The sequence below is a fragment of the Arvicola amphibius genome, chromosome 5, assembly GCF_903992535.2.
Source record: "Arvicola amphibius chromosome 5, mArvAmp1.2, whole genome shotgun sequence".
NCBI classification, from domain to species: Eukaryota; Metazoa; Chordata; class Mammalia; order Rodentia; family Cricetidae; genus Arvicola; species Arvicola amphibius.
The window spans coordinates 54,081,215-54,099,692 of record NC_052051.1 but is presented as its reverse complement, the minus strand read 5'-3'; the positions used below and the strand labels follow the sequence as shown (position 1 = coordinate 54,099,692).

The 18,478-nt window shown below is 41.9% G+C and overlaps 1 protein-coding gene across 8 annotated transcripts in view; it reads left to right on the top strand.

The window, feature by feature from the left end:
* Positions 1-18,478, top strand: part of Wdr76 (WD repeat domain 76) — a 31,983-nt gene that overhangs the window by 481 nt on the left and 13,024 nt on the right. The window contains exons 2-11 of one of the 8 annotated variants that reach the window (XM_038331173.1): positions 110-212; positions 2,590-2,691; positions 3,342-3,658; positions 3,689-3,722; positions 8,663-8,755; positions 11,516-11,571; positions 13,676-13,802; positions 14,989-15,093; positions 15,192-15,235; positions 17,569-17,722. In XM_038331173.1, the coding sequence (XP_038187101.1) occupies positions 2,629-2,691; positions 3,342-3,658; positions 3,689-3,722; positions 8,663-8,755; positions 11,516-11,571; positions 13,676-13,802; positions 14,989-15,093; positions 15,192-15,235; positions 17,569-17,722 (993 nt within the window). In that variant the 5' untranslated portion in view covers positions 110-212; positions 2,590-2,628. Of the gene's footprint in view, positions 1-109; positions 213-2,589; positions 2,692-3,341; positions 3,723-8,662; positions 8,756-11,515; positions 11,572-13,675; positions 13,803-14,988; positions 15,094-15,191; positions 15,236-17,568; positions 17,723-18,478 lie in introns of all 8 variants that reach the window. The other 7 variants (XM_038331170.1, XM_038331176.1, XM_038331171.1 and 4 more) reach the window with 7 other exon arrangements.

The window sequence follows — 18,478 nt, the reverse complement described above, 5'->3', positions numbered from 1 at the left end:
AAGAAAGAAAGAAAGAAAGAAAGAAAAGAAAGGAAAAAGAAAAAAAGAAAAGAAAAGGAAAGAAATCCATTATCCATCTGTTGACTGGAGCACACGCTTTTAATTCTAGCTCTCCGGAGGCCGAGGCAGGTGGATTTCTGAGAGATTGAGCCTAGTTCTACAAAGTGAAAATTCTGGGAGTACTGTATTATAGAGGAATACACACCTTGAAGGTACTACTAATATAATTATCAATTTATTTCACTTGTTTTTTACAATTGCTGGGGGAAGACAGGAAATTGGCAAACTTTAAGTAGTGAGGGCTAACGTAGACAAATCTTTATCCTTTTTTGGGGGTGTTCGAGAGACAAATCTTCATTCTTTAGTTTTGAGACTGTGTTTTGCGTTGCTCAGGCAGGGTTTTTTTTTCTGTTGTTGTTGTTTGTTTTTGTTTTTGCCTCCAAGTTGGTTTTTGTGTTTTTCACCCTCAATTCCTGAGTAGCTAGGCTTCTGCACAGAGGTGTGTCACTTCACCAGATATAGAAATTTTTTTAAAAAAATATTTATTTATTTATTGTGTATACAATATTCTGTCTGTGTATATGTCTGCAGGCCAGAAGAGGGCACCATACAGATGGTTGTGAGCCACCATGTGGTTGCCGGGAATTGAACTCAGGACCTTTGGAAGAGCAGGCAATGCTCTTAACCACTGAGCCATCTTTCCAGCTCCCCAGATATAGAGATTTTATATTATGAATTTATTAGCTCAGAAATGTATGTTTCTGAGCTGGTGGTGCAGTTCAGCAGTAGAGCACTTGCTGGGAGTGAGCCTTAGCATGGAGAAGGGAATTGATCATTGTTTTGGTTCATGGCAATCCAAGAGAACATGAGGAAAAGGCTTAATTAATAAGGTCCTGACTTTATGACAGAGTGTATGGAAATCTTATGTTGTAATGCCCATATTCTGAGGCTTTTAGCTTTTTTTTTTTTAAGACTTGGGGCAGTCTTATGTATGTATCCCCAGGAGGCATCTAATTCCCAGAGCAATGGAGAATGACGTTGAAGTTCTGGTCCTCCTTCCTTCACCTGCCCAGAGCTGAGATTACAGGTGTGGGTCGCCATGCCTGGTTTTATGTGGTGCTGGCGAGAGACTTCAAGGACTCTGTCCAGTCTAGTCTCTACCAAGTTGTTACATTCCCAGTTACATTCTACCGAGTTACATTCCCAGCCTCTGTTTTGTCTTTAAAGTCCTCTAGGACATTGCCCCCAGAGTCCTTCTCTGTAGCCCAGATTGATTGGGTTCCTACTTGCTATCTTCTCCATGACAGCAGTTCTGAGTCACACTGACCATATGTAGGTTTTCTTTAGTTAAAACAGGTGAGCAGATAGTCACATGCAATTTAAATCAGCGTCATCAGCTATTAGAAACAACACAAATGCTTACTTTTTTTATCCCCCCCTTATTTTGAGACAGGGGTTCATGTAGCTCATGCTACTTAAACTGCCTATAAAACTGATGATGACTTTGAATTCCTGATCCACCTGCCTCCACATCCCACATTTGGGATGACAGGCATGGGGCATCATGCTTCGCTGCTCCCCTTATTACGAACTAACAGTAGCAGTTACATGTGCTTTTCCGGTAGTGGTATTGCAAGGGGCAGAGGTGGGCGGAGTCCAGGCTGAATGTTGACATTGAGTGTGGTGTGCACAGCTCGCTGGTTGAAGGAAGGGTGCATTTGTGTGCATGCACGCACATGGAGGCCAGTGACTTTCCTTAGGAGCTGTCTACCTTTAAGAAAATTCTTATTTTTGTTATTATTTGTGTGTTAGTGCACAGAAGATCAGGACAGCAATGAGAAATCGTACTTAGGGGTCTGGGAATCAAAATAAAACCACTAGCTTGTGTGGCAAGTATCCTTACCTGTTGAGTCATCTCTCTGGCCCCAGTTTTTTCTGACAGTGTTTTTTGGACCTGGGGGTCTGTTTAGGTTAGTCTGGTTAGCCATGGAGCCTCAAAACTCTGTATGTCTCACCTTCATATGCTGCGATTGTATCCCCAGCTTTTTAGTTTGGATGCTGGGGATCAAACTCAGGTCCTAATGCAAGCACTTTACCGGCTGTCATTTTTCTCAGGCTGTTTATTGAATTTTATGTTCATTTGTTTTCCAATCCTTATGGCATTTGAGGATATGGATCTTTTTCGGGGTCGGGCTGCAAAGCAGCGGTATGGTGTTTTTCTAAGCTAATGAGCCAGTATTTTTCAAAGCAAGATCTCGGGACCTGCTAGCCTCAATATTACAGAACCCAATTAAGTGTTGATTGGGATCCTGGATCCCAATTCAGGAAGCTGAGGATTGGGAGGCCAGGGAGGTGGCTCTCTGGGTTAGAGCGTTTGTCACGCCCCCCGGCAGCACCCTCGGAAAGCTCCAGCTTTTAGGGGGTGGAGACAGAAGAATCCTTAGAGTTTGTTGTTAGCCGTGGAGCGGTAAGTGATTGAAGGTACAAAACAAAAAATGCGCCTAAAGGCTTTACGGCTCAGGGAATCCTGCCCGCTTCCTAGGGCCGCTAGTCACTACGTCACTAGAGGCCCCTCCCAATCCCGCCTAGGTTCTTGTGGGTAGAGCCCAGCTGCTCAGGGGCTGAAAGATGTCTGGGTCCGACGTTGAAGTTGAGGAAAAGGCTGCTTCCAAACAGTGTTCCCAGGTGCAGGTAAGACGTGATTCGGCCTGAGAGGGGTCTGCTAGACACTGGAACCTGGTGCAAAGGAAAAGCCGTAATTCCTTCCTTTTTTTTTTTTTTCTTAAATGAGAAAATTAATTCGTTAAGTGTTGAGGAAAGTTTCCTACCAACTTCATAAATTTCGGTTGGTTAGCCTTTAACCCCATAACTCGGAAGGCAGAGGCAGGTGGAACTCTGAGTTTGAGGCCAGCCTGGTCCACATAGTGAGTTCTAGGTCAGCCAGAGCTTGGTGGTGAGACCCCCTCACTCCCACCACCACCAACAAAAACAGCTCCAAAATCGTAGGATGTGTCTTAGGTCCCTTTCCCGTGGCTCCCCAGCCTTTGCTTTGCAGCAGTTACTGTCAGCTTCAAGCAATTACTGCTAACTTGAATCTGACCTTTGGCATAATTACCTCAGTTACAGACTTACTGTTAAGAAATGTGCCTTTAGTAATTCCATTCAGGTTAGAGAGTTAAGTATCTAGATTTTGGAGAGGGGAAAAATTTCCTAATGTACCATGAGTTTGAATCATGTTGTCACTATGAAGTAGGGATTAGATTTAGGATTTGTTTAGTGTCTTGTAAGGAAGAACATAGGATCCGGATTTCTAATGCTCTTCTCCTTTATTGCCCCAATAGGTGAATGAATATAAAGAAAATGGGAATAGTGATTATACTTCTTTGAGACCAGTGCACACTACAACTTTAGGGAAAACAGCTAAGGTTTATCTTTCTCCATTTTCGCTCAGCAACACCAAGCTAGCACTATTTAAGTTGTCCAGATCCCCGTTTGAAAATAATTCTAACAATGCAGTGTCTCCTAAGAAGACGGGCCGGAAGAAAACTTGTAGTGAAGTTTTAACTTCGAAGATGAAGACTGTATCTTCCAAGGCAGAACCCCTTCTGCTGAAACCACCCTCAGATGCCGGTACTGAGAGTACAAAGCTGGAACCCAAGAGCACGGCAGAGCCAGTGGCTCTCAGTGTGAGCATGGCAAGCAGCGACGAAGAAGCAGGCCTGGTAAGAGTGTGTTAGTTCTAGTAATCTTCTCACTTTGAAATGAGAATGTCTGGAAGGTGAGGTGGGGAGGATTTCTAGCAAAATCTGTTTCATTAGCTAATGTAAATTCAAAAACATGTTTCATGTACGCACGTGCTTGTGTGCTGTCTGCACGTGAGTGTGCATGTATGTGCCCTAACATGAGAGTGGAGGTTATAGGAGTCAAAAGAAGGTTCTCAGGCATGATGGCAGGCACCCTTACCTGATGAGCTATCTTGCAAGCCTTTTAATTTAGTGTAAATTTCATTGAGTTTAGTTTTAGCTTAGAATTTTTTTATTATCATTATTATTTTGTTTTTCAAAACAGGATTTCTCTGTGTAGCCTTGCCTGACCTAGAACTAGCTCTGTAGACCAGGCTGGCTCAAACTTAAAATAGGTCTGTCTTCCTCTGCCTCCCGAGGGCTGGGATTAAAGACAGACCGCCCGTGCCCAGTTTAATTTTTAATCTTTGAGACAGGATCTTGTTACATAGCCCAGGTTAGCCTCCAATTTACAATCTCTTTGCTTTTGCCTTGTAAAAGTGCTGGCTTAATAGGTATGTGCCACCATGTTTGATTGGAAATTAAACATAATTGATTAATTATTTCTTGTGATGGGTTTTACTATGTAACAAAGTCTGCCCTGGAACTTGGTGTGTTGATCACACTGATTGATCTCTTCCTCCCATGGGCTGGGTTTAAGGTATCTTAAGTGTTGTGCCACCTTGCTTGGTTGTTTCTGTAGTTTCCGAGACTGGGTTTCTCTGTGTCCTGTCTGTTTTGGAATTTAGTCTTTTGACCTGAGTGTCCTTGAATTCCTGCTGTGCCTCCAGGGTATAGGGATTAAGGGCGTGGGCCATCCCCGCCCAGCTGCCCGAGGAACTGATCTCTTGGTCTGGGACTGTACTTTGAGAACTGCTGAATTAGATTATGTTTTTAAACTCAGACTACTGGATTTTATTTTATTTATTTATTTATTTATTTATTTATTTATTTATTTATTTATTTTTCAAGAGACAGGGTTTCCCTGTAGTTTCTAGAGCCTGTCCTGGAACTAGCTCTTGTAGACCAGGCTGGCCTCGAACTCAGAGATCTGCCTGCCTCTGCCTCCCGAGTGCTGGGATTAAAGGCGTGCGCCACCACCGCCTGGCTCAGACTACTGGATTTTAAATTAAAGCTGATTTTTGCTTGAATATAAGGAATAGAAACGACAGCAGTTAAGATGTTTAAGCAATGCTATGCTTGACTAAGATACATTTTTCTTTGTTTAGAGACAAACTAAGATACGGCATTTAGTTTCCTTTTTGCGGTGCTGGGAGTTGAACTTAGGGCCTCACACATGCTAGGGAAGGAAGCGCTGCACTAGTGAAATAGACTTCCAGCCCCCTTTCCGCCTTTTATTCTGAAGCAGGGTCTTACTAAGTTGCCCAGGTTTTTGTATTCTTTGGGATTACTTGCCCACCTCACCATGCCTGGATAACATATTGATCACACGGTTCTCTTCATCATCACTGTTATTTGTTATTATGGTGCTGGGGATTGAGCACAGGGCTTCTGCATGCTACACAAGTACTGCCGCTGAGCATCCTGTCCTTGGGGTAGGGTAACAAGGCTTGACTCTGCTTTAGGAGCAGTGTTTAGCTTCTTTTGCACATATTATCTAGAAGAGCAAGTATATAATTTTATTTTCTGAGAAAATTTGTGAATTTTATCTCCCAACCTCTCCACTTTCTACTAATTTTTGTTGTTGTTGTTTTGTTTTTAATAAAGAATTGGCCACCTCTTCTCTCTTCTTGTTATTCTTCTAGCAGGGTTTCATTTAGTAGCTGATGCTGGCCTGGAACTCACAATGTAGCCCAGGCTATTCTCAAACTTTTGGTGATTCTCAGTGCTGCAGGTCTGCATATTCTTCCTGCAATATGCAGGAAGCCTCCATGCATATTGCTTCTAAAGACTTTTGTGGGCCTGGGGACAAATAGCTCAGTGGTAGAATGCTTGCCTAGCAAATGAGGCTTCAGGCTCAACTTCTGTTACCACAAACCAGCAAACAAAGGAATTGCTAAACTTGGTGTGATGGTACATACCTTCATCCCAGCACTTTTAAGACAGAAACAGAAGACTGGTACAAATTCAGTACCAGCCTGGTCTGCATAGTAAGTTCTAGACCAGCCAGTGCTACAAATGTGATTGTCTGAAAAATAAAAAAGATTAACCTCAAAAAGTTTCTCTTGTGGCTGGTGAGATTGTTCATGGGGTGAGGGTGTTTCATGGTGGAGAAAACAGACTCCTGAAAGTTATACTTTGAGAGCTCCATATGTATGCCCACACACATACAAGTAAATGCATACACACATAAAGAAATAACTGTAATAGGTAAATGTAATAAAAAGATCTTCTTGAGCTGGAGAGGTGGCTCACAGGTTAAGAGCACTGGCTGCTCTTCCAGAGGTTCTGAGTTCAAGTCCCAGCAAAGTGCATGGTGGTTCACAACCATATATAAGGGGGTCTGATGCCCTCTTTCTGGCCTGCAGCTATACATGCAGGCAGATACATCTTTTAAGAAAAAAGAATTTCTTAGCTGCTGATTACTTGTTTATTTTAGAGCTGGAGTCTCATGTAATCCAGGTTCAGATCCTTTTTGAAGCCACAATGATCTTTAATTACTGAGACAGCCTACTCATCCTCTGCTTTCCCTGAGGGCTGAGAGTGCAGGTGTCTGGTGTGCAGGTGTCTGGTGTGCAGGTGGATTGTTCTGGGATTGACCCCAGGGCTCATGCTGGGGAGCCCTCTCTCTCCTCTCCAATAGAACTTCATTCCTAGCTCTTTTTTTGTTTGTTTGTTTGTTTGTTTTGAGACAGCTTTTCTCTGTGTCACCCTGGCTATCCTGAAACTCAACGCTTTTTTTTTTTTTTTTTTTTTTTTTTTTTGTAGACCTGGTCAGGCTGGCCTTGAACTCAGAGATTCACCTGCTTCTGTCTCAAGTGTTGGGTTTAAAGGTGTGTGCCACCATACCCAGTTATTTTTTTTTTTTTAATCGAAAACCTTTTTTGAGCCTGGCGGTGGGGGTTCACACTTTTTTATTTTTTGGTTTTTCGAGACAGGGTTTCTCTGCAGTTTTAGAGCCTGTCCTGGAGCTAGCTCTTCTAGACTAGGCTGGTCTCAAACTCACAGAGATCCGCCTGCCTCTGCCTCCCAAGTGCTGGGATTAAAGGCGTGCGCCACCACCGCCCGGCGGGGGTTCACACTTTTAATCCCAGCACTCAGGAGGCAGAGGCAGGCATGAAGCCAGTATGGTCTACAGAGAGAGTGCCAGGACAGGCTCTAAAACTACACAGAGAAATCCTGCCTTGAAAAACCAAATAAATAAATAAATAAACAAACAAATAAAAATATTTATTTTGTGTGTAAATGTATGTGTGCTGGTTATGAGATCTTCTGAAAGATAAGTTATTACTATTTTTTTTGGTTTTTTTGAGACAGGGTTTGTCTATGTAATGACTCTGGCTATCCTGGAACTCGCTCTGTAGACCAGACTGGCCTCAAACTTACAGAGATCCACCTACCTCTGCCTCCTGAGTGCTGAAATTAAAGGTGTGTGCCACCACCGTCTAGTTATTAGTATTTTTTTTAATAAAGATAACTTTTTTCAAATAATTTATTTCGGGCGGTGGTGGCACACGCCTTTAATCCCAGCACTCTGGAGGCAGAGGCAGGCAGATCTCTGAGTTCTAGGCCAGCCTGGTCTACAAGAGCTAGTTCCAGGACAGGCTCCAAAGCTACAGAGAAGCCGTATCTCGAAAAACAAACAAAAAAATCTGCCCATAATGTTTATTTGGGCTGGAGAGATGGCTCAGATGTTAAGAGAACTGACTGCTGTTCCAGAGGTCCTGAGTTCAGTTCCCAGCAACCATCTAAAATGAGATCTGGTGCCCAGAACACTATATACATAATAAATAAATTTAAAAAAATCCAAGGTCATCCTTGGCTACAAAGTGAGTTTGATGCCAGACTTTAGGGTGTGAAATACTGTCTTTAAAATAATTGGATAGTCAATTACTTAAAAAAATTATTTAACTTTATTTTATATACCTTGGTATGACTGGTGTCTATCCTCCTGGATTTGGAATTGCAGGCAGTTGTTAGCTGCCATGTAGGTTCTAGGAATTGAACCCAGGTTCTCTTGAAGCATTGCTCATAACCGCTGTGCCATCCCTCCAGCCCTAAAGATAACTTTAGGCTGCTAGGAAATAGTTTGCTCTAAGGGCATGATATTTGGCTGCTGATAATTAGATTACATTATTTATTTGTGTGTTTGTTTATTTTGAGGCAGGGTTTTTCTTTTTGTTTTTTTTTTAAAATTTTATTTTTCAAAATTTCCACTTCCTCCCCTCCTCCCACTTTCCTCCCCCTCCCTCCCTCACCCTTCCCCCTCCAGTTCTAAGAGGGGGCAGGGTACCCTGCCCTGTGGGATGTCCAAGGCCCTCCCCTGCTCCATCCTTGCTTAGGAAGATATGCATCCAAATAGAATAGGATCCCAAAAAGTCAGTACATGCAGTAGAGACAAATCCCAGTGCCATTATCATTGGCTTCTTAGGCGAGGCAGGATTTTTCTACACAGCCCTTGGCTGTCCTGGAACTCATTATGTAGGCCAAGCTGGCCTCAAACTCAGAGATCTGTTTGCTTCTATTGTCAAGTGCTGGGGTCAAAGACGTACACCACCACGATCTTACCTAACTATAGATTCAGATTCCCTTAATATTCAGTCCTGCAGAGATTATGGGCTGCTAGTTAAGATAACATGAAATAGAAGTTTGTGCAGTTCAAAGGGGAATTCCTGGGTAGGAAATTAGGAATCTGGTTTTGTGTGTTGTTTTGTTATTAATGTGTGAAGTAACAGATTTTTTGGTGGTGTATTTTCTAGGATGATTTTTCAGGATTGTCACCTTATGAGAGGAAGAGATTGAAGAACATCAGAGAAAATGCAAAATTTTTTGCTTCCCTTCAGTTATCTGAGGTGTGTATGGTGTTTGTAATGGAAACCAAGATAAGATAATTTTTCATAATATCAAATGAGGGAAGGCTATGTGAAACTATCTCAAGATAACAAGAACAGCAAAAGAAGCTTGTAAAAGCACTTAAAAAATACATTAACCAAGAGGTTCCCAGTTGGATTTAATATTTAGTTTTTTTCAAAGATTTATTTATTTGTTTATTTTATGTATGAGTGCCCTGTCTGCATGTATGACTTTATGCCAGAAGAGGGCATCAGATCCCAGTATAGATGGTGGTGAGCCGCCACGTGGGTGCTGGGAATTGAACCTGGGTCCTGTGAAGAGCAACCAGTGCTCTTAACTGCTCAGCCATCTCCCCAGACTCTTAATATTTAGTTCTTTAAAAGAAAAGGTTTAGGATGAATCTGAAGAATCATGTTGACTTTCGTGTCTTTTTCTTTTTCTCTGGCTGTGCTTGGTCAGGCCCAGGAGCCTGTACTTGCTGGGCAAGCTCTACCTGTGAGTAAGTCCCCAGCAGTCTGGTCCATGCTTCTAATAGCTGTTACCGTGTTTAATTGACTCTAGGCATCTTTTCTCACTCTTTTTGGTATGTAGATGTTTGCGGACCAAAGATCAATCTTGGGTATTGTCCTTAGGAGCCATCTACCTTGTTTTTGTTTTTGAGACAGGACCTTTGACTGGAACCTGGGGCTTGCCAGGTAGACGGGGCTAGCTGTCAGCGAGCCCCGGATTAGCCTGCCTCCACCTCTCCGGTGCCTCCATTTTGTTGTTGTTGTTGTTTGAGGCAAAGTCTCAATCTGTAGATCAGGGTTAACCTTGACTAAATAGTAGGTTCAGAGCTAGCCTGAACCACAGGAAAGAAGAAAGAAAACAATTTACATAGTCTGCTTATGGTTTTAATTAATGAAAACTATAATTATTTGAGTGTCTGGGGAGATGAGCAATAGCTGTTCTTCCACCAGCTCTGAGGCTCAATTCCTGGCACCCCCGTGGCAGCTCACAAATGTTTGTGATTCTACTCTTAGGGCATCTGATACCTTCTGGCCTCTGCAGGCACCTGGCATTCACATGGCATATACATACCTACTGGCAAAATGCTCATACATGTGAAATAAAAATAAATCTTAAAGTCAGGCGGTGTTGAACTTTCGAGATTGAGCCCAGCGTGGTCTACAGAGCAAATTCTAGGATTGCCAGGGCTACACAGAGAATCCCTATCTGGAAAAATAACAACAAAAAAAAAAATCTTTTAAGCCGGGCGGTGGTGGCGCACGCCTTTAATCCCAGCACTCGGGAGGCAGAGGCAGGCGGATCTCTGTGAGTTCGAGACCAGCCTGGTCTACAAGAGCTAGTTCCAGGACAGGCTCCAAAGCCACAGAAAAACCCTGTCTCGAAAAACCAAAAAAAAAAAAAAAATCTTTTAAAAAAGATAATTTTATTTATAATGAGTAAAACCTACAAATTTTCTGGAAAGTGTCCAAATAGGTTTCCAGTACTAAAGATTTAATTCTATAATTTGCATATGTATGCATAGAAGTATATCTTTTGTGTGTATTTACCTGTGAACATGTTTTATCTTTTTGGTTTTTTTTAATATTTATTATGTATACAATATTCTGTGTGTATGCCTGCAGGCCAGAGGAGGGCACCAGACCTCATTACAGATGATTGTGAGCCACCGTGTGGTTGCTGGGAATTGAACTCAGGACCTTTGGAAGAGCAGACAGTGCTCCTAACTGCTGAGCCATCTCTCCAGTCCATCTTTTTTTGTTTTTGAAAAGGTCTCACTATGTAACTCTGCTGGCTTGGAATTTACTGTGTAGATCGGGCTGGCCTCAAATTTAGAGATCCACTTGCCTCTTCCTCCGACGTGCTGGGATTAGAGCTATGTGCCACCACGCTCAGCCCATGTTTTATTATTTTTTAATTTTCTTAACATTTGATTTTAAGAAAGAAAGAGGTAGAGAAAGGCAGAGTGCATGGGTGCGCCTGCACACTATGGCACACGTGCTGGTGACTGAACTCCGGTCATCAGGCTTGGCAGCAAGTGTTTTATGGACTGAGCCATCTTAATGTTATTAAGTTCAAGGCCAGCCTGGCTACACAGCAGTCCTACTTCAGTCTCCTGGATGGTGGGATATAGATGGGCAGTATGAGCCACCTCACTTTGCTTATTTTTTTAAATTTGTTTTTGCAGTGCTGTGATTAAAAACAAGTCTGCATTCTAGGCAAGTGCTGTGCTACTAAGCCATCCTGCCAGCCCTGTAATAGTATGTTCAATTAAATAACGTGTTTAATCATGTGACTTATAAGCAGCTTGGCTCAAGGTACCAGAATACCAGTACATTAGATAGTGTTATATACTTCTTGCTTTTTCTTTTTTTGTTTTGTTTTTTTTTTGTTTTTGTTTTTTTGAGACAGGGTTTCTCTGTAACTTTGGATCCTGTCCTGGAACTCACTCTTGTAGACCAGGCTGGCCTCGAACTCACAGAGATTCACTTGCCTCTGCCTCCTGAGTGCTGGGATTAAAGGTGTGCCATACCACCGCCCGGCCATATACTTGCTTTCATTATTGATGATGTATTTATCTCATGTCTATTACCAAGAATAAGTACTGAATCTTAAAAATCTATTTCCTGAATAAATTGGATATACTTACTTACTTACTTACTTGGATATAAATACTTACTTACTGTTTTAATGGGTAAACAGTGTAGTTATATGGTAGCATGTTTATGTGAAGGTATATTTGTGCTTTTCAGTCAGCTGCAAGGCTCCGTGGAATGATAAAGAAGAGACAACAACCTGAAACAAAGAGGTAAAAGATGTGCTTAACGTTGGCTAGACTACGATATTTTGCTGAGGATTTTATATTTGAGACATTGACTTGAGCCAGGCGGTGGTTGTGCACGCCCTTAATTTCAGCACTTGGGGAGGCAGAGGCAGGCAGACCTCTGTGAGTTCAAGGCTAGCCTGTACGTATTTTCAATTCTGGGCATCAAACCTAGACTTAATGCCTGCTGGTAAGAGCTTTATCGCTGAGCTATATTTCCATCTCCTGGATCCAGCTTTTTTTCAACCACTTGTAGCTGTTGGACAGGTTTTGTATATTTTCCCCCATCTAAAGGTGAACATTATATGAACCCAGAGATTTATTTATTTGCAGAGATTTATTTGTTTATTTAAAGACAAGGTTTCTCTATGTAGCCCCAACTGTCCTAGAACTGACTCACTGTGTAGAACAAACTGGCCCTCGAACTTAAGAGATCTGCCTATGCCTCCAGAGTGCTGGGATTAAAGGTGTGTGCGCCACCACTGCCCAGCCTGCTTTTCTATTTTTTTAATTAAAGTTTTTTTTAAATTTAGTTATTTCATTTTATGTGTATGAATGTTTTGCCTGCATGTATGTCTGTGCATCACATGCATACTTGGTGCCTGAGTCAGGAGAGGGTTTGGGTCCCTTGGGACTGGAATTAAGGATGATTGTAAGCTGCCATGTGAGTCCTGGGAATCGAACCCAGGTCCTTTGCAAGAACAAGTGCTCTTGACCACTGAGCCATTTCTCCAGCTCCAGTTTTTATTTTTATTTATTTTGTTTGTTTTGTTTTCTCTTGAGAGGGTCTCACACTGTATCTCAGGGTATACTAAAGCTCACTTTATAGTCTAGGCTGTTTTTAGACTCATAGGAATCCTCCTGTTTGTCTCTCAGTCGCTGGGGATGGAAGTGTGAGCCACTGTGCCTGGCATTATTCCTTTAGATGTGTGTCAACTTTAGCAGACTATGCAGATCTTATCTGTCGGACCTGAAAGAATGGGGCAGACCACAGTCTAATGCTGTAGACAGCCTTATTTCAGTTCCAGTGTATTTTCACATAGGGAGGTGACAGAGAAAGCAATGATCCCGGGAAGGCTGTTGGAGTTGAGAGGAACATGTAAGTAACCACCAGTAAGCACACACTAAATATCGACAGCAGCCCTTTCCCAGAACCTCTCAGGACTGAGCAGTTGAAACACAATTGCCTGGCATGGACTATAGATTCTATCTGGGAAAGCGAGACAGCAAGGCAGAAGGCCATATCCAGATTCAGAGCACGCTGACCAGATTGGGTTCTATAGCTATGATCTGACACCCAACAGGAATAAACATGTCTTGTAAATTAAATGTAAATGTTTGTCACAGGAGACACAAAATCACGTCCAAGAACAATCCAGGGAAAAATACACCTGAGGTGAAAGGTGCCTGTCTTCCGCGCTGTGTTCACCATGTGTCATTCATCTGACCACGTTCTGACAGATGTGTGTGACGTGCTTTGTTTAATGATGCTCACGTCATCACATTAAGGTTTTGGTTTAGATAATTTTGAGACTATTAGAATCGGTGTGGCCCAGAGATAAATCAGTAGTTAAGAGGACTTGGCACTCTTGCAGAGTGCCCAGGTTTGGTTCCCTGCAACGACATTGGGAGGCTCACCACTACCTGTGACTCCAGTTCCAAGGCATCCAATGCCCTTTCCTGACCTGTGAGCACCGTATGCATGTGGTGACAAACAGGCGTGTGTGTGCGCATGCATACACACACACACACACACCAACATCATCAAAAAGCCAGTACAGCTATGTCTATTTCCCTATACAGTGTGTGAATATATCTATAGAACTCATTCCTAGATGTTTATTTCTTAAAATTACTAAACTCAGGGCCTGAGAGATTGTTAAGTGGTCAAGAGCACACACAGGCTGCTCCTCTAGGAGGCCTGGACTTTGCCCCAGCACCCACCGCGCTGATTCACTAGCACAGGTGATTGGATGCTCTCTGGCACTAGGCATACACATACACATCAATTTAAGAAGTCTTTAACAAGTTACTAAATATATTTTACTATTCGGTGAGAAAAACATGAGCATTTCCTTTACTCCTTTAGAAAGAGGCCTAAGAAGAAAGAAAATGAGATCGGATGTCGAAGGTCCATGCGATTGTTGAAAGTAGACCCTTTGGGAGTTCCATTGCCAGTAGCTCCAACACAGCCAGCGTTAGAAGAAGAAGAAAATGTAAGAAAAAGTACAAATGTAGTACATTTAGCTTACTCAAATATTGAAAATTTTAAAGTATTTGTAACTAGAGTGATTTTGTTTGTTTTGTTTCAGTTTTATTAATTTAATACTTAGATATCGTATGCTTAAAGAGATTTCAGAGTTGTTAACACTGGGTAATCTGTGCTTCTGCAGGAACTTGTGGAGTTCTGGGTAAATGATTTCTCTTTGTGAGCTTCAGTTTCCACATTTAAAAAAATGGTGTTACCCCACTGTTGGAGAAGCTAAGGCAGGAGATCGTCACAAGCTCGAGCTGGGTTGCCTGGTTTGACACTACCTGAACTAGAGAGCAAGAGTATGTCTAGAATAAAAAGAAAAGGAAATATCAAAAGAATGTTGTACGGATGAAATTAATCCATATTAAGGGGTTAGTAGTAATTAATGAGTGGTAGCAATTACTACTGTGTAATATGTGATCAAACTGTTAAGGATTGGGCTGGGGAGCTGGTTCAGTGGGTGCAATGCTTACTGTACAAATAGTACCTGAGCTTGAATCCCCAGAGCCCATGTAAAGCTGGGTGTGGCACCATGCATTTAATTCCGTAGTGAGATGCGTAGCTGAGACTAGAGAACTCCAGAAACTGGAGGGCAGCTGACCTGGTCTGTGTAGCAGCAAACAATAGAGACCCTGTTTTAAAATAGGATAGAAGGTGAGAACCACCAACACCAGAGGCTGTTCTGCCTTAGACATGCGTGTCCACATTCACATAAACACATTACACATACACAAAATGAAAATGAAGAGATCCCTTGATATAACTTGTAAACAGGTACTCATGTAGCCTAGGCTGGCCTTGAACCTACTGTGTATTTCAGAGTGACCTTGAATTTCTGATCCCGCTAATGCCTTCCCAGTTCCGGGATTAGAGGTATAATCCAGAGTAACTGCTTTGTGTCTTGCGTGCTAGGCAAGCATTCTGCCCAGTGACAGACATCTTAAGCTTTGGCGTAGGTGATCCTGAAACTCCTGGTCCCCTGCTTCAGCCTCCTGAGTGCCTTGTGGAACAGGCAGCCACTTTTAAATGCCTGTGATGTGCCGCTGTTGTTGATGTCGAAAGGGAACGAGTGAGAATGAGGCCGAAGCCTTGGCCCTGCCTCAGTTTATGTCAGAGAACAGACAGCCTTTGCCTTTTCTGTTTGATAGCCTCTGTTACCTCCTGGGCCCTTAGAAATGATTCCTGAAAACCAGGATGACAGCAATGGACAGTTGTTGAAAGCGTCTTTGAAGATATGGACAGAGATGAGCAAGGTATCAGCTGGGAAGGCTTTCAGCTTTTAGAATCATCTCCTGAGGAAATTTCCGTGCATGTATATGAACTTAGTCCTTGATCTTTTCCAATGTTGCAGACCAGTAATGAGAGGACCGAGGAGGGGCTATCTAGCATTAAAAGGTAAGTTGAATTCCTTGCCTTTGTTTTACTTTTGACCTTTGTTTCATTTGTTTTGAGATGCTTGCAGTATAAAACTATAACATAGGGACTAGAGAGACGACTCAGTGGTTAAGAGCATTGACTGCTCTTTCAGAGGTCTTGAGTTCAACTCCCCACAACCACATGGTGGCTCACAGCCGTCTGTAGTGGGATCAGATTTCCTCTTCTGGTGTGCATGAAGACAGAGCACTCATATACACAAAATACATGGTTGTAGGGAAGCTAGCTTAACCCCCTGAAATAACCACACAGAAATTGTATTAATTAAATAACTGCCTGGCCCATTAGTTCTAGCCTCTTATTGGCTAACTCTCACATCTTGATTAATCCATTTCTAATAATCTGTATGTCACCACAAGGTCGTGGCTTACCAGGAAAGATTCAGCATGTCTGACCTGGCAGTTCCATGGCGGCTCTCTCTGATTCTGCTTTCTCTCTCCCAGAATTCAGTTCTGTCTTCCCCGCCTATCTGTGTTCTGCCCTATCAAAAGGCCAAGGCCTTCATTCAACCAATGAAAGCAACACAAATACAGAAGGAACTCCTACACCAATATATGAATAAATGTTGTAAAGGGACTTTTAAAAAAGCTGTTATAGGAAACCTTGAAAGTAGTGAAAAATATCATCCCTACTATTTCTACACTAATAATTGTTTGCTTGTTTCCTTCTTTCATAGTGTTAAGGATTAAACTAAAACTTTGTGTTAAGCAAGTGCTCTACCACTGGACTAGCCCTATTTTTTTTTATACAAATATATTATTTATTTACTTTCTCGGGGAGGGTGTTTTGAGACAGGTTTCTATAACTTTGGAGTCTGTCCTGGAACTTGCTCTATAGACCAGGTTGACCTCAAACTCACAGAGATCCACCTGCCTTTGCCTCCTGACTGCTGGGATTAAAGGTGTACGGCATCACCGCCTGGTTTATTTACTGCCTACTATGACTGGTCTTGAACTCACAGAGATCTGCTTACCTCTGCCTTGAGAGTGTTAGGATTAAAGAGGTGCATCACTATACCTCTTTGCTCCACTCTTACACAATTTGGGTTTTCTGTCCTTGGAACTAGCTCTTGTAGACCAGGCTGGCCTCAAACTCACAGAGATTCACCTGCCTCTGCTGGGATTAAAGGCTTGGGTGAATCTTCTTACCTCAGTTAAATAATCAATATAATTTTTCGCATACGGTTAGACCTTGACTTTGTAATCCACATTTTTTTTTAAGGTTTATTTTATTATGTATACGGTGTTCTGTCTGCATGTTTGCTTGCATGCCTGAAGAGGGCATCAGATCTCATTATAGATGGTTGTGAGCCACCATGTGGTTGCTGGGAGTTGAACTCAGGACCTCTAACTAACCTGAGCCATCTCTCCAGCCCTGTATCCTCATTTTTTTTTTTTTTTTTTTTTTGGTTTTTCGAGACAGGGTTTCCCTGTAGTTTCTAGAGCCTGTCCTGGAACTAGCTCTTGTAGACCAGGCTGGCCTCGAACTCAGAGATCCGCCTGCCTCTGCGTCCCGAGTGCTGGGATTAAAGGCGTGCGCCACCACCGCCCGGCTGTATCCTCATTTTTAAATTGCTAAGATTACAGGCCTTCAGTAGTAGGGCTGACCCCGACACAGGGTGGAAACTATGAATGTGGAGACTTTTATCTCAGCCCTACCATTGCATGGCATATAGTATATATTCAGACTCGAATAAACAAATTCACATTTTACTTGTGTTCACACACACACACAGAGTTTTACACTGTCTTTTTCTTGGCTATTTGCACATTTCCTAGAGCACACTTCTACCCATTTTGTATTTGGAGTTAGTTTCTGTTTAAGTGTGTGTGCATGTGTCTAAGTGCATACATTATAGCAGACTCTTTTCTTAGGTTTCCAGACGTGGGCTAATGAACCAAACACTGAGGACATCACTATGGTTTCCATTATACACTATTGAATCGTTTCTTTAAAATCTTTTCTTCTAAAAGTCTATGAACTTGAAGTACATGTGTGTGCACAGAGAGAATTCCCTGCTCTGGCTGCCTCTGCTAAGCCATATCTCAGACCAGTCATGTTATGTTTTAACTGTAGTCTCCTAAGTTTTGATGCCATCATTAAAATTATCAAAATTAATTTTATAATCGGGAAATAATAACCTTGATTTATTTGGTTTCTTCTGTCATCAGGAAGTAGATATTTACCAGAATTTACTAGTTGTGCTTTTTCTTTTTGAGTTTTTTTTTGTTTGTTTGTTTGTTTTTACTTATTGGTACTATTAAAATTGTTTTTAACTTACCCTTTTTTTGTAGCTACAAAGCCAATTTAAGGGGTATGGTCATCAGTGAAGGTACTGTTCGTAAAGTGACCAAAGGTGCCATCACCTCTGTGGCCCTCCATCCATCAGAAGTAAGAACCTTGGTAGCAGCTGGGGCCAAATCTGGGCAAATCGGACTCTGGGATCTGGTGAGTTGATGCTGCCTTTTGGGAGGTTATCTAAAGTCTGCCTGAAGGAAGTGTCCTCAAGAGGACAGCCTGGAACATTTATTTATAAATGCTGCTTGAGATTTGTGGGTTTGCATTTTATGATTCCAAATTTTAGAAATCTGACAGAATTTAAATTTGTTTTTATAGAACTTTAACATTTTTAGCTTGAGTATCTTTAGCCATCTGGACATAAATTATCTGGCAGGAGACATTTAAATGTATATGTGAAGAAATTGCATATGAAAAGTCTGTTTAAATTATGTTCAAAATAGGGTTTGCTGTGATTTGAATTTTAGGTCTTCCTCCATGTTATTTTGAATTATTATTTTTTTTTTGAGGTTTTGTTGTTGTTGTTGTTGTTTTGAGGCAGTTATGTAGACCAGGCAGGTCCTGAACTCTCAGAGCTCTGCTTGTCTGCTTCCCAAGTAGCAGGATTAAAGGGGTGACACCAAGTCCAGCTAAAAGTTTTTCTTTTAAACATTTATGTTATTTATTTTTGTTTTTAATTTAGAAATTTATGTGTGTGGGTAGTTGTTTTATTTATTTTTTGCATATGTGCATGTGTTAGTGCCTGATGTCCAGAGAAGCCAGAAGGGTATTTTTCAGACCGTGAGCTGACATGGGATGCTGAGAATTGACTTGAATCCTCTGGAAGAGCTCTTAACCACGGAGTTGTCTCTTTAGCCTGTTTTTATTTTTTAAATTGTACTTGTATTCCTGTGTGTGCGTTAGGGT